This window comes from Salvelinus sp. IW2-2015, linkage group LG2 (assembly GCF_002910315.2).
Source record: "Salvelinus sp. IW2-2015 linkage group LG2, ASM291031v2, whole genome shotgun sequence".
Lineage (NCBI taxonomy): Eukaryota > Metazoa > Chordata > Actinopteri > Salmoniformes > Salmonidae > Salvelinus > Salvelinus sp. IW2-2015.
The window spans coordinates 39240870-39256837 of NC_036839.1; the positions used below are offsets into that span (position 1 = coordinate 39240870).

General features: G+C 42.7%; 2 protein-coding genes across 2 annotated transcripts in view; both read left to right on the plus strand.

The window, feature by feature from the left end:
* The first annotated feature begins 1742 nt into the window (after window positions 1-1742).
* LOC111979737 (thioredoxin domain-containing protein 9) lies at window positions 1743-5149 on the plus strand. Its single transcript, XM_024010427.2, has 5 exons — window positions 1743-2008; window positions 2813-3039; window positions 3805-3923; window positions 4145-4399; window positions 4806-5149. Exons 2-5 carry the CDS (start codon window positions 2854-2856, stop codon window positions 4921-4923), a joined length of 678 nt encoding a protein of 225 aa, XP_023866195.1. The 5' UTR covers window positions 1743-2008; window positions 2813-2853; the 3' UTR covers window positions 4924-5149.
* A 9609-nt stretch (window positions 5150-14758) lies between these two features.
* Window positions 14759-15968, plus strand: part of cracdla (cracd like a) — a 25403-nt gene continuing 24193 nt past the window's right edge. Inside the window, exon 1 of the mRNA XM_070448989.1 lies at window positions 14759-14914. The gene's annotated coding sequence lies outside the window, so the exon portion shown is untranslated. The remainder of the gene's footprint in view (window positions 14915-15968) is intronic.

Below are 15968 nucleotides of genomic sequence, written 5' to 3' on the forward strand. Positions count from 1 at the left end.
AGAACTTGTCTGTGTAGACCAATTTGGGTTTCCAATCTCTCCAAAAGAATGTGGTGATCGATGGTATCAAAAGCAGCACTAAGGTCTAGGAGCACGAGGACAGATGCAGAGCCTCGGTCTGACGCCATTAAAAGGTAATTTACTACCTTCACAAGTGCAGTCTCAGTGCTATGATGGGGTCTAAAACCAGACTGAAGCGTTTCGTATACATTGTTTGTCTTCAGGAAGGCAGTGAGTTGCTGCGTAACAGCTTTTTCWAAAATTTTGGAGAGGAATGGGAGATTTGATATAGGCCGATAGTTTTTTATATTTTTTGGGTCACCGTTTGGCTTTTTCAAGAGAGGCTTTATTATTGTTTGGTACACATCCGGTGGATAGAGAGCCGTTTATTATGTTAAACATAGGAGGGCCAAGCACAGGAAGCAGCTATTTCAGTAGTTTAGTTGGAATAGGGTCCAGTATGCAGCATGAAGGTTTTGAGGCCATTATTTTCATCATTGTTTCAAGAGATATAGTACTAAAACTCTTGAGTGTTTCCCTTGATCCTAGGTCCTGGCAGAGTTGTGCAGACTCAGGACAACTGAGCTTTGGAGGAATACGCAGATTTAAAGAATAGTCTGTAATTTGCTTTCTAATGATCATGATCTTTTCCTCAAAGAAGTTCATGAATTTATCACTGCTGAAGTGAAAGCCATCCTTTCTTGGGGAATGCTGCTTTTTAGGGGAGTTAGAGCCCTGTCTATGTTCGTAGATAAGATGAGAGCACCCCTCCAGCTAGGATGGAGTCTGTCACTCCTCAACAGGCCAGGCCTGGTCCTGTTTGTGGGTGAGTCCCAGAATTATCTACAAATTCTATATTTTGGGAGGGGCAGAAAACAGTTTTCAACCAGTGATTGAGGGGCAGAAAACAGTTTTCAACCAGTGATTGAGTTGTGAGACTGCTGTAGAGCTCATCACTCCCCCTAACTGGGAGGGGGCCAGAGCAATTACTCGATGCCGACACATCTTTCTAGCTGATTTACACGCTGAAGCTATATCTAGCTGATTTACACGCTGAAGCTATGTTGCGCTTGGTGACCTCTGACTGTTTCATCCTAACATCGTTGGTGCCGACGTGGATAACAATATCCCGATACTCTCTACACTCGCCAGTTTTAGCCAGCACCGTCTTCAGATTAGCCTTAAAGTCGGTAGCCCTGCCCCCTGGTAAACAGTGTATGATCGCTGGATGATTTGTTTTAAGTCTAATACTGCGGGTAATGGAGTCGCCAATGACTTGGGTTTTCAATTTGTCAGAGCTAATGGTGGGAGACTTCGGCGTCTCAGACCCCGTAACGGGAGGAGGAGAGACAGGAGAAGGCTCGGCCTCTGACTCCGACTCGCTGCTTAATGGGGAGAACAGGTTGAAAGTTTCTGTCGGCTGAATGAGCGGAATTTTTACTAGGATTACATTTCAGGAATTGTGACACAGAGTTCAAATGTATTTGGCTAAGGTGTATGTAAACTTCCGACTTCAACTGTATATTGTAACGACACTGGGTTTATATGAGCGGATATCGAGTCTGCCACTTAAGTATGCTTTTGGTGCACAGTCGATAGCGCGCTGGGCTTGAAAGTGGAGGGTTCGAGACCTGCTCATGTCATTATGTCATTACTMTATATATATATGTACGCTCGTCTGTTTGGTGTGCAGGCTGGATAACGTTCTTGTCGCTAGCTAGCTAGCCAACTTCAGCTAACTCAGTCAAGGGCAACATTGAACCTGGAATGACAGTACACTAGTTGAATTTTCGTTTGTTTCGGCTTTTTGCCATATTGGCATTTATTTGTATACGTCCATGATAAGACGTTGATGCGTGATTTCGACTGGTTCAGAAAAAGTACTCGTGTCATCTGGACACAGTTCATTCTCATCCAGCAGGGGGCAACCTTCTGTATAATTGTGACTAAAATCTCATTCTGTACAACACTGAGCCAGGGTTCTGCCTTTGTGCACGGACCGCTTTTGGTGAGTAGGCTAGCCAGATTTATAATATTGATAAAGTCATGTACAAATAATAAATCCAGTCGGCCCTATTAACATAAGTGGTTGCTTTTTGTTGTAATCTTGTAGCTTCAGTGTCTGGGCAACTTGGTCGTTTTTGACAGGTCGCTAACGTTAGCCAGCTAGCTAGCTACCCAGCATTTTCTGACCACGCAGTTGTTAGCCTAGTTAACAGCCCTACCTTGATGTAGYTAGCGAGCTAGGCTAAAACGACGCCAGTGATTGTTCCTTTGTTCATTTTTGACATATCTCTCTACTTTGTCTGAAAGCTGATACGATTCATAGTAGGCTAACAAACATCTGACATCTCTTGTTCAATTGGGACTTTGTCTTTGGCTAATGTTAGCTTTCTTGCTAATTAACGTTAGCTAACAGACAATGGTAATTTGTTAGCGATAGGTGGGTAATCAAATAGCAGAACTTTCAAAATAGTTAACCAACGTTACTGTTAAGTTGTATCTTGTAAGACTAAGTAGTTGGATAACTTTCTAAAGGGGAATAACTTACGCTAGGTAACGTTAACTAGTAGCTGTAGTTTAGTTCCCCTCGAGTTGAGTTTACTACGCCAGATAGCTAATGTAACTAACAAATTACTAGCTATCTAACGTTGGTTGTGTTCGATTTAAAACATCAGTGTGTAGTTTCCATGGTCACCAGCCAGGGTTATTAGCTAGTTGGCTTAATCGTTAGGCCAACCATTGCATTTCAGAGATAGAAATTCAATCTATAAAATTGTCTCTGACGCTCACTCACCCCCCCATCCCTCAGGAATAGAGTGATTTGTGTCAGAAGTTTCAAAGCTTTTCATCATGGCGAGTCAGTCGATGGAGATCATGGCCAAAGCGCTGGAGCAGCAAGTGCTGCAGTCAGCCAGGATGGTGGAGGAGCAGTTGGACAAAGAGCTGGGGAAGCTGGAGCGCATGGATGACGACGAGATGGAAAGGCTGAAGGAGAGGAGGATGGAGGGCCTCAAGAAATCCCAGAAACAGAAGCAGGTAGGTGGGAAAGGCTGAGGATCTGGTGGATGCCTAACAAGCATTTGCTTTAGTCCATCAACTTACACTGGATACCTGCTCATCGAACATCTCATTCCAAAATCATGGGCATTAATATGGAGTTACCCCCCCCTACTGCTATAACAGCCTCCACTCTTCTGTGAAGGCATTCCACTAGATGTTGGAACTTTGCTGCAGGACCTTGCATACATTCAGCCACAAGCATTAGTGAGGATGGGCACTGATTTTGGGTGATTAGGCCTGGCTCGCAGTCGGCGGTCCAATTCATCCCAAAGGTATTTGATGGGGTTGAGGTCAGGGCTCTGCAAGCCAGTCAAGTTCTAATACACCGATCTTGACAAACCATTTCTGTATGGASCTCGCTTTGTGCACGGGGGAGTTCTGCTGAAACAGGAAARGGCCTTCCCCAAACTGTTGCCACAAAGTTGGAAGTACAGAATTGAAGGGGCCAAACCATGAAAAACAGCCCCAGACCATTATCCCGGGCAGCTCGAGCAGGGCAGAAATGTGACTTGTTGGAAAGGTGGCRTCCTATGATGGTGCCATGTTAAGTCACTGAGCTCTTCAGTAAGGCAAATGTTTGTCTATGGAGGTTGCATGGCTGTGTAGACTATTTTATACACCTATCGGCAACAGGTGTGGCTGAAATAGCAGAATCCATATATTTTGAAAGTGTCCACATACTTTTGTGTGTATGTCATAACAGTAACAACTCATCATAGTGTGTGTGCTCTGTCCCATAAGGAGTGGCTGTCTAAAGGGCATGGGGAGTATAAGGAAATCCCCAGTGAGAAAGATTTCTTCCCAGAGGTGAAGGAGAGCAATCGTGTGGTCTGCCATTTCTACAGAGACTCCACTTTCAGGTTGGCAACACAGCAATGTTCCCCCTCTTCCTGTTTTTCTCCTGCCATTCCAGGCCGCAAACCTTTTTACTGCTGCTAATGAATTGAGCCCTGCTCCGGAATGAGCTTACCCTCCCAAAATYCCTAAGAAAAGGATTAGAAGGGGATTTATTGCCCAGTAAACCTTAATTGCMGCTTCTACCAGCTTAACCATGCTGTCTCTTCTCCCCTACCTTATAAAGATGCAAGATCCTGGACAAGCACCTGGGCATCCTGGCCAAGAAGCACCTGGAGACTAAGTTCATYAAGCTGAATGTGGACAAGGCGCCGTTCCTGACAGAGAGGCTGCGGATCAAGGTGATTCCCACGTTGGCGCTGGTTAAGGACGGGAAGACCAAGGATTACGTGGTGGGATTCACCGACCTGGGGAACACGGACGAGTTCTCCACAGAGGTGCTGGAGTGGAGATTGGGCTGCTCTGACGTCATCAACTACAGGTATACAGACGGGTGTGATTTCCTACAGATAATCACACCTCTAGCTAGAAAGATGATCCGTCTAGGTATTTCCTGTCGAGCATGAGGCCATTGGTTGATGTGCGAAGGAATAGAAAGCCTTACCTGTTCATGCACAACCACATGCTGATTAGTCTTATTAAATGGATTCTAGATAGCATGCTAGSAAATACCCATAAAMTTCCAGTCATTGCGCTAACGCTAGTAACATGGCTCACAAAACTACCTCTTCATCTTCCTTCATACTGGACAGAGACATAAATGGTGCATATAGACAAAAAAGGTCACCTAACTCTGGAAGTAGATAAAGAGCCTCATTGCCAAAATCTCAAAGTATCCCTTTAAATCCTACATCATAACACCCCTCTACCCTTGTCTTCTCCTCCAGTGGTAACCTAATGGAGCCCCCCACCCTGACACAGAAATCTGGTTCAAAGTTCACCAAGGTGGAGAAGACCATCAGAGGGAGAGGACACGATTCAGACTCTGGTTCTGAAGATGACTAGAAGACTGTCAGCCTTCAACCTCTGTCTCTCAGGGCTAATACCCACTAACTGGCAGAACCATCTCCTCCAGTTTTATCAATTTCCTTTTCCCCCTCCTGTAATTTCCTTATTTATTATAGTCTTCCATGCTTTAGTTTTCCATTTATTTTATGGATGAAATTCTGACTTATTTTGTTTGGACTTTAAATCATATTTTAGGTCATTTATATTCGACTGGCAAGTAAAAGGAGGATTCCTGTCTGAGTCACTGAACTCTTTCTGTTCTGGCTGGCTCCCCTTGAAATGGTTCTGTGCAGAAATGTTTCATTTGATTCCAATTGAAGTGTAAGACCTGAGCTTCAGCCTTGATGCAGTTACCCTGTATCATAACAGATTTGATTCTAATTTATGGACTTGCATTTTTAACAAAGAACCATCCTTACRAACAGTAAAGCTTGCTACATTAACATCGATCCATGTCATTTGCCTTTGTTGAACCGATGTGTGGGCGAACTCAACCAGCGGTTCAGTAGCAACAACCAAGTGCCAGTTTCATTCCACCATCTCCATTCCAGTCTTGTCAGTGTGTGATGGTAGCACAGGTTTGAGGTTTTCTATAAAAATGAGCTTGATCTTAATAAAATAAGCTGATCATCACTGGCGCGTTGTTGCATTTCCCTCTGACTTTTGCTTCATGTTTTTGTTAGAAATATAAGAGGTGGGACAGAGGTTTCAGTCCAGGTCTAGACTGAACACATGTACAGGGATTTCACTGAGTCATTTGAATCATGGATTTTTTGATAGGCCAGACAAACTACTTATTCACAGCTTTACTGTCCTCTACATGTTTGAGGYGTCGTATGATCATCTCTGCTGTTCAGGTAGGTGTCTTCCTCAGTAGGGAGACTATGGGGCAGCTTGAGTGGCTGGATCCTGGACAGGGAGAACGAGAGATGAGTGGTTATACACTTAATAAAAATATAAATGCAACAATTTCTTATATTTCACAAAAGGAAATCAGTCAATTTAAATMAATTCAGTCAGCCCTAATATGTATTTTACAAGACTGGGAATACAGATAAGCTGTTGGTGACGGATACTTAAAAACACTTTTTTAAACGGGGCGTGGATCAGAAAACCAACATGGGGTGATTGTGGGGGATGAATGGCACGACAATGGACCTCAGGATCTCACAGTAGCTGCACTCAAATTGCCATTGATAAAATGCAATTGTGTTCGTTCTGTAGTTTGCCTGTCCATATAACTGTTCAATGTTGACATCAGCAAACCACTCGCCCACACAACGCCATACACACGGTCTGCCATCTGCCTGGTACAGTTGAAACCCGGATTCATCCATGAAGAGTACACTTCTCCAGYGTGCCAGTGGCCATTGAAGGTGAGAATTTGCCCACTGAAGTTGGTTACAACGCTGAACTGCAGGCAGATCAAGACCCTGGTGAGGACAACGAGCAMGCAGATGAGTTTCCCYGAGACGGTTTCTGCAGAAATTCTTTGGTTTTGCAAATCCAGTTTCATCAGCTGTCCGATGGCATCTCAGAACATCCTGCAGGTGACAAAGTTGGATGTGGAGGTCCTGGGCTGGCATGATTACACGTGGTCTGCAGTTGTGAGGCCAGTTGGACGTACTGCCAAATTCTCTAAAAGGCAGTTGAAGGTGGCATATGGTAGAGAAATTAACATTAAATTATCTGGCAACAGCTCTGGTGGACATTCCTGCAGCCAGCAAGACAATTGCACGCTCCCTCATAACTTGAGACATCTGTGGCATTTTGTGACAAAACTGCACATTTTAGAGTGGCATTTTATGTGTCCCCAGCACAAGGTGCACCTGTGTCACAATCACGCTGTTTAACCAACTTCTTGGTATGCCACACCTGTCAGGTGGATTAATTATCTTGGCAAAGGACAAATGCTCACTAACGGATATAAACAAATGGGTGCACAAAATTTGAGAGAATTAACATTTGTGCGTATGGAAGATTTATGGGACTTTTTATTTCAGCTCATGAAACATGGGACCAACACTTCACATGTTGCGTTTATATTTTTGTTCTGTAGTTTTCAGAATCAAATAACCAGAAKGTATACAGCAGCATATACTTCACAGGAATTAAATGTGATGTTAGCCCTACACTAACATCAAAGTAAAAACTTAGGTCTTATCGCTCAAGATGCTTGATACATTTCAGCTGGTTGTTGACTGAAGGGATGTTCTTGTGAATTACAGGTACACTATGTATGCCTGAGTAGAGAAAGAGCAATGAAAAATCACAGAGGAGGAAAATGTACCCAATTGTCATAATTCAGTAAAAGTAAAGATACCTTAATAGAAAATTACTGAAGTAAAAGTCTAAAAGTAAATGTAATTGCTCAAATATACTCRAGTATCATTTCAAATTCCTTATATTTGTCACGTTCTGACCATAGTTCTTTTGTATGTTCTTTGTTTTAGTGTGGTCAGGGCGTGAGTTGGGTGGGTATGATCTATGTTTTCTGTTTCTATGTGGGGTTTCTCGTTTGGCCTGATATAGTTCTCAATCAGASGCAGGTGTTAGTCATTGTCTCTGATTGGGAACCATATTTAGGTAGCCTGTGTTTTGTGGGTGGTTGTCTTCAGTCTTTGTGTGTCTGCACCAGATAGAACTGTTTCGGTTTTCACTTTGTTGTTTTTGTATTTTGAGTTGTTCACTTCATTWRATAAGATGAACAATTACCACGCTGTGCATTGGTCCTCTGATCCTTCWAACTTCTCGTCCTCAGACGAGGAGGAAGACGACAGACGTTACAAYATTAAGCAAACCAGACAGCACCATTTTCTTTTTTAAATTTATGCACAGGGAAAATGTATGGAGTAAAAAGTACATTATTTTCTTTAGGATTGTAGTGGAATAAAAGTTGTCAAAAATATAAATAGTAAAGTACAGATACAATGCATTCGGAAATATTCAGACCACTTCCCTTTTCCACATTTTGTGATGTTACAGCCTTATTCTAAAATKGATTAAATAAAAAAAAATCCTCAATCTACACACAATACCCCATAAAGACAAAGCGAAAACAGGTCTTTGAATATTTAGCAAATTTATAAAAATTTAAAAAACTTCACATTTGCATAAGTATTCAGACCCTTTGCTCTGAGACTCGAAATTGAGCTCAGATGCATCCCGTTTCCACTGATTATCCTTGAGATGTTTCTAGAACTTGGGAGTCCAACTGTGGTAAATTCAATTGATTGGACATGATTTGGAAAGACACACACACCTGTCTATATAAAGGTCCCGCAGTTGACAGTGCATGTCAGAGCAAAAACCAAGCCATGAGGTTGAAGGAATTGTCTGTAGAGCTCTGAGACAGGATTGTGTCAAGGCACAGATCTGGGGAAGGGTACCAAAAAAAAAAAAATCAGCTTTGAAGGTCCCTAAGAACACAGTGGCTTCTATCATTCTTAAATGGAAGAAGTTTGGAACCACCAAGGCTCTTCCTAAAGCTGGCCGCCCGGCCAAACTGAGCAATCAAGGGASAGCGGCCTTGGTCAGGGAGAGCTCTCCTCTGTGGAGAAGGGAAAACCTTCCAGAAGGACAACCGTCTCTGCAGCGCTCCACCAATCAGGCCTTTATGATAGAGTGGCCAGACGGAAGCAACTCCTCAGTAAAAGGCACATGACAGCCCGTTTCGAGTGCCAAGCTTGTAGCGTCATACCCAAGGAGACTTGAGGCTGTAATCACTGCCAAAGGTTCTTCAACAAAGTACTGATTACTTATGCAAATTTGATATTTTTATTTATTTATAAATTTGCCAAAAGTTATAAAAACCTGTTTTTGCTTTGTCATTATGGGGTATTGTGTAGATTGAGGAGGAAAAAACGATTTAATCAGTTTTAGAATAAGGCTGTAACGTAACAAAATGTGGAAATAGTCAAGGGGTCTGAATATTTCCGAATGCATTGTACCCCCAAAAAACTACTTCGTAGTACTTTAAAATATTTTTACTTTAATACTTCACAATAAAAACCAAGTTAACAATCAGACTCATCATTACAACTTCACTGCATGACCTCAAGCACAGATAACTGAATTAAATACAAGTCTTGGAGAAGAAAATGGTCACACTATGCAAAACACACACTTAGTCTAGAGGTGGGCAACCTTCACTTAGTAGAATCAGGTGTGTTACTACTTGGCTGGAGCAAAAGCCTGCACCCACATCTGACAGGTTAGGATTTCCCACCACTAGGCTAGCCCCCAGATGAGAAGTTATTCATCTAAACTGATAGGAGCCCCACCTTCTGCAGGCAGCGTCCCTCCACTAGCTTCTTCTCCCAGTAGGGTCAGCACATGGTGCTGTTTACTGGGCTGCTCTGGATTACCACCATACTTCTCATGCTCGTGTCCACTCATCCAGCAACTGAAAGACCATGGATTCAGGGGGTTTAGTCCCAGGGGTTTATTTAAAATGACGTTTCCATTATATCACTGCCATTAGCCTGTAATCAAAGTGTAAGTAACATTAGGTAATAAACAGCTTTGAGTTGATTGCATTTAGTTGTAGGGCCTGCCCTTGAAAGTCCGTAGCACCGTCCACCCTACTTGTGGAATCCGTGCTCTGGTGAACTTGCTGCAGAATGAATTTAACCAAGGCAGAGGCATCGTTTATGTTAAAGCCTAGAATAATACACAGAAATACTGTATCATCAAATATGCAACACCATGAAGAGAATGAGAAAAGGCAATGTTATACTAACTATGAAGGAGTCAACTCAGATGATCCCAAACCGATTATATTTACAATATTTACAATTCTCCAAATAATATATTCCATACAAATGTATTCCAGATACATTAACAAAATATCATGAATTAAAATACATTTACATTAAAAATACATGCAAATACTGAATCACACCAAGATATAAAGTGTTGTTACAAAAATGTCATACAAACTAGCTACATTCTAAACAAAATCGAAATGCAGATAAAATTACGCGTTCAGGATTAACAGAGGATTTTCATGTTTTCGCATTTTGAATTTAAACGGATGTCGGAAGTCATCGGTCATCTTCTTCGGTGGGGATTATCGGCGGTTAGCATCCAACGGTATGGTGCATTACCGGCACCTACTGTACTGGAGTGTAGGCCAGAGACGGAGGCAGGGTGGCACAAAATCCTACCTAAGTCCTACCTGCCAGCCCGATGCTCTTAAAAAAAGATAACAAAATATTTGGGACTATATCTAATGACGTTCTACTCAATATACTCTTTAAACTAATTTCCTGTATCCCCTTCTCCCTCATACTAGATCTCAGCCGCTCTCTTTCCCTCTGATACTGCCCACACTGTAGCAATATATCAAATCAAATTGTATTTGTCACATGCACCAAATACAACAGGTGTAGGTAGACCTTACCGTGTATGCTTACTTACAAGCCCTTAACCAACCATGTAGTTCAAGAAATAGAGTTAAGAAAATGTTTACTAAATAAACTAAAGTAAAAAATAAATTAAATTAAAGTAACACAAGATAATTACATAATAACAACGAGGCTACATACAGGGGGTACCGGTACCGAGTCAATGTGCGGGGGTACAGGTTAGTCGAGGTCATTTGTAAAGTGACTATGCATAGATACTAAAGAGTGAGAATACATTTCTATTGTGTTTTTCAGCGGCAGGGACTGAGAACCTGGTCATAATTGAAGCAATGATGGATGGCGCTAATTACAGGAAAATTCTTGAGGGGAAACCTGTTTCAGTCTTCCAGAGATTTGAGACTGGGACAGAGGTTCACCTTCCAGCAAGACAATGACCCTAAACATACTGCTAAAGCAACACTCAGAGTGGTTTAAGGGGAAACATTTAAATRTCTTGGAATGGCCTAGTCAAAGCCCAGACCACAATCCAATTGAAAATCTGTGGTATGACTTAAAGATTGCTGTACACCAGCGGAACCCATCCAACTTGAAGGACTGAGCCAGTTCTGTCTTGATGAATAGGCAAAAAATCCCAGTGGCTAGATGTCCCAAGCTTATAGAGACATGCCCCAGAGAGACTTGCTGTAATGGCTGCAAAAGTATTGACTTTAGGGGGTGAATAGTTATACACGCTCAAGTTTTCTTCTTTGTTCCACAAAAAAAATATTTTGCATCTTCAAAGTGGTAGGCATGTTGTGTAAATCAAATGATACAAACCCCCCAAAAACTATTTTAATTTCATGTTGTAAGGCAACAAAATAGGAAAAATGCCAAGGGTGGTGATACTTTCGCAAGCCACTGTATATAGCTTGTGGCTCCATTTGTGTTCTTTATGGCTGTTGCACAGTTCTAAACCTATTCCCAATGCCAAGTCTCTCATGTGTTGTTTCCCTGATCCATTGTGTGTTTTGTGTGGTGTGTTGTGTGTGTGTGTTGCAGGGGGATAATTCCTTCCAGCAGACCAGTGCCCGGTTAGAGCTCAAGCAGAGTCTACAGAACCAGGTGTGTGTCTGCCAAGTAGTGTGTTTGTTATGGTGTGTGTGCTGTTATGCCATGGTGTGTGTCTGCCAGGGTGTGTGTCTGCCATGGTGTGTGTCTGCCAGGGTGTGTGTTCCAGGTTGTGTGTCTGCAGGTGTGTGTGTGTCTGCCAGGGTTGTGTGTGTCTGCCAAGGTGGGTGTTTGTTATGGTGTGTGTGTCTGTCTATGCCAGTGTGTGTGTCTGCCATGGTGTGTGTCTGCCATGGTGGTTGTCTGCCAGGTGTGTGTCTGCCATGTGTGTGTCTGCCAGGGTGTGTGTCTGTGCCAGGAGGTGTGTCTGCCAGGTGTGTGTGTCTGCCAGGGTGTGTGTCTGCCAGGCTGTGTGTCTGGCCAGGGTGTGTGGTCTCGGCCATGGGTTTTGCTCCGGTAGGTGTCTGCCAGGGTGATGTCTGCCATGGTGTGTGGTCGGCCAGTTGTGTTGGACCTCCAGTACTCCACGTTTCACTACTACGGAGATCAGGGTATACCATACATTTCAATCAATCAATTTCATCACCAGCGATGCACATGCATGGCTTAGGCCAATATAGCTGAGCATCAGTTGCTTAGTCGAATATAGATCTTTTAAGGAGCCATTGGGCACATCACATCTCATATCTCTTTGCTTTTAACGTTTGTGTTATAAAGTATGATCATTGTCCCTAAGTTTTTGAACAACGGATGATCATCAAGATAGGAAGAGGACGATACTTCAGAAACAAAAGTTCCAGAACGTTCAAACATGGATCGTTCTTCCTCTTTGTTCAGTCTTCATAATTTAGTAGTCACTGATAGCAACGATCAAAATATAACATCAAAGAGAAAAATAAGACACACAGAATAATAAGTCCAGTGTGTATTTTGTATTCAAAGTAAGTATGTTAAAACAGCATTTCTTCCTATTTTTTTCTCTCCCATTAGTGTCGTTTCTCCATCGGCTACTTGGAATATGACCCGAGCAGTCAGGAGACACAGGATATCTTTCACCAAGCACACTAGCCGATGGAGCACACTTAGAATGCATGCCCAATACATTATTCCATTCTAAGTGATATGCAACTGTGGGTAGCCTGCTGGAACCATCTCTCTCTCTCTCTCTCTCTTCTCTCTTCCTCCTCTCTCTCTCTCTCTTCCTCCTCTCTCCTCCTCTTCTCTCTCTCTCTCTCTCTCTCTCTCTCTCCTCTCTCTCTCTCTCTCTCTCTCTCTCTCTCTCTCTCTCTCTCTCTCTCTCTCTCTCTCTCTCTCTCTCTCTCTCTCTCTCTCTCTCTCTCTCTCTCATATATATATACATCTGCTCAAAAAAATTAAGGAACACTAAAATAACATCTAGATCTGAATGAATTTAATCAAATTTATCAAACCATGGAGGTCTGATTTGGAGTCACACTCAAAATTAAAGTGGAAAACCACACTACAGGCTGATCCAACTTTGATGTAATGTCCTTAAAACAAGTCAAAAGGAGGCTCAGTAGTGGTGTGTGCCTCCACGTGCCTGTATGACCTCCCTACAACGCCTGGGCATGCTCCTTGATGAGTGGCGGATGGTCTCCTGAGGGATCTTCCTCCCAGACCTGGACTAAAGATCCGCCAACTCCTGGACAGTCTGTGGTGCAACATTGTCTAGCATTGTCTTGCATTGGGAGAAACCAGGGCCAACCGCACCAGCAAATAGTCTCACAAGGGGTCTGAGATCTTCATCTCGGTACCTAATGGCAGTCAGGCTACCTCTGGCGAGCACATGGAGGGCTGTGCGGCCCCCCAAAGAAATGCCACCCCACACCTGACTGACCCACCGCCAAACCCGTCATGCTGGAGGAGTTGCAGGCAGCAGAACGTTTTCCACGGCGTCTCCAGACTCTGTCACGTCTGTCACATTTGCTCATGTGCTCAGTGTGAACCTGCTTTCATCTGTGAAGACACACAGGCGCATGGCGAATTTGCCAATCTGTTTTCTCTGGCAAATGCCAACGCCTGCACGGTGTTGGGCTGTAAGCACAACCCCCACTGTGAGGTCGGGCCCTCATACCACCTCATGGAGTTTGTTTCTGACGTTTGAGCAGACACATGCACATTTGTGGCCTGCTGGAGTTCATTTTGCAGGGCTCTGGCAGTGCTCCACCTGCTCCTCCTTGCACAAAGGCAGAGGTAGCGGTCCTGCTGCTGGGTTGTTGCCTCCTATGGCCTCCTCCACGTCTCCTGATGTACTGGCCTGTCTCCTGGTAGCGTTTTCCATGCTCTGGACACTACGCTGACAGACACAGCAAACCTTCTGCACAGCTCGCATTTATGTGCCATCCTGGATGAGCTGCACTACCTGAGCCACTTGTGTGGGTTGTAGACTCCATCTCATGCTACCACTAGAGTGAAAGCACCGCCAGCATTCAAAAGTGACAAACATCAGCCAGGAAGCATAGGAACTGAGAAGTGGTCTGTGGTCACCACCTGCAGAACCACTCCTTTATTGGGGGTGTCTTGCTAATTGCCTATAATTTCCACCTTTTGTCTATTCCATTTGCACAACAGCATGTGAAATTTATTGTCAATCAGTGTTGCTTCCTAAGTGGACAGTTTGATTTCACAGAAGTGTGATTGACTTGGAGTTACATTGTGTTGTTTAAGTGTTCCCTTTATTTTTTTGAGCAATGTATATATGCATTTTTAGGTTTACTGATCAATCATAAAGTTTGGTCTGACGAAGCCTGGCTGTTGTTTCGGGGTCCTTGCTAATTACGTGTATCAAGGACATTATTTCACTTTGACCAGAATGGTCAATGGTGGATCCGAAAATTWGTTTGGTCATTTTTGGGTAACATCTATGAGCTGTACTTTTAACTTGTGTCTGTTCTTAACCTGTTTTTGTTTTTTATATATTCATATTCATTAAAAGTGTACATATAATAAAAAAATATCCGATTTTCTTGAAACGGATTGTTCTTGTCAATTTGTGAAAGTATATGGCGCYAGCTAGTGGACATTGAAGTTCGTACACTTTATAATAATCCTAAAATATTATAATTATATGGTATTTTAGATTAATGGGTAGCCTAAATACAATCCCTAGGCTTTAACGTATCGTAATTTAATACACTTAACACTTTAATTATTTCATTATTTGCACTGGTGGATTTGATTCGTTTGAATTGTAAAGTCTGTTGTCTGTAATGCTTTTTTCGTGATGTCGGACCCAAGTGAGACTAGTTGCTGCCATTTGGGATCCTAATAAATGAACAAAACACACTTTGTTTTCTTTTTTAGTCCTCGACGATCTGATTAGACGTTATCTTTTCAGTAGATGAAGGGTTAAAATCCTTGCGTTAGGACTGGATGATAGTAAACGTCGGACAGAGGACAGCAGTGGTAGCTCGCAAGCAGTATTCCATAGCCTCGACGTGTAGGTAGCCTACGTTACGAACTGACAGTGACACAGCTGTGAGCTCCCATCCACGCTCCAGAATAATATGACATTTGGATAATCCTCCTTCAACACTAGCCACGTCGGTACAGTAAGTATTATAACATGTTTCGTTGCCATAATATATCAATTCATTAACTCTGTAAAGAAAGACGTACTTTGTCACAAACTGTATGTATTCATCCTATTCATATAGACTACAGAATAGTCATCCGCAGATAAATTACCTTCTCGGTTTTCAGGAGTTTACCACTACCATATGGGCGACTTTCATCAAGGGGAGCTGAACAGTCTAGACATTGATCTCAATTTGCATTCATGAAAACTCTTAAAAATGTCAAAGTAAAATGAGCAATAAAGACTATGTTAGACTTGTAGTACGTAGAACATAGATCATTACTTCAGTGTAGTTTCACCCCCGACTCTTCATTAGAAAACATTTGTTTGAATTAAATAAATATCCGCATGAGTTCCCGCAGGGATCGGATTAAAATCTATCTATAATCGGCCTTAATCTCGATATATGCGGTCCTCATCTGGGTTCTGCAATGAAGAGAATATAATCCCACTGAAAATACCACAAATCTTTGAATGACAGATGAGAGTCATCTTTGACTTTGATCAGGGAGAGAGAGCAGGGGCAATGACGGKTTACATGAATTTTCTCTGCTCCTAGATAGGTCAATGGATGGGGGATCATGTTCTTTCTGTATATGAAGTAACATACAGTCTCTCAGTAGCCTACCGTCTCTCAGTAGCCTACCTCTCTCAGTAACATATGCCCTAGATGAGATGCAAAATAGGTCATTCTATATGAGGTGATTTATGATCACAATGGCAAATTTGCTTCATTCACATGATCTACTACCAAGATGTGGCCCACTCCACCCATCATGGTGTAGTTCATTTTCTTTCTGACAGCCAATACACCTAAATGCTTAGTAAATCAAATGGAGGACATTAGAAAAGTATGTTGCCGGATGTCAGATCCAATATTATCAGTTCATTGGGATGATACAGTAGACAGTGGAGTGATGGACGATGATACAGTAGACTGTTGAGTGATGGACGATGATACAGTAGAAAGTGGAGTGATGGACGATGATACAGTAGACTGTGGAGTGATGGACGATGATACAGTAGAC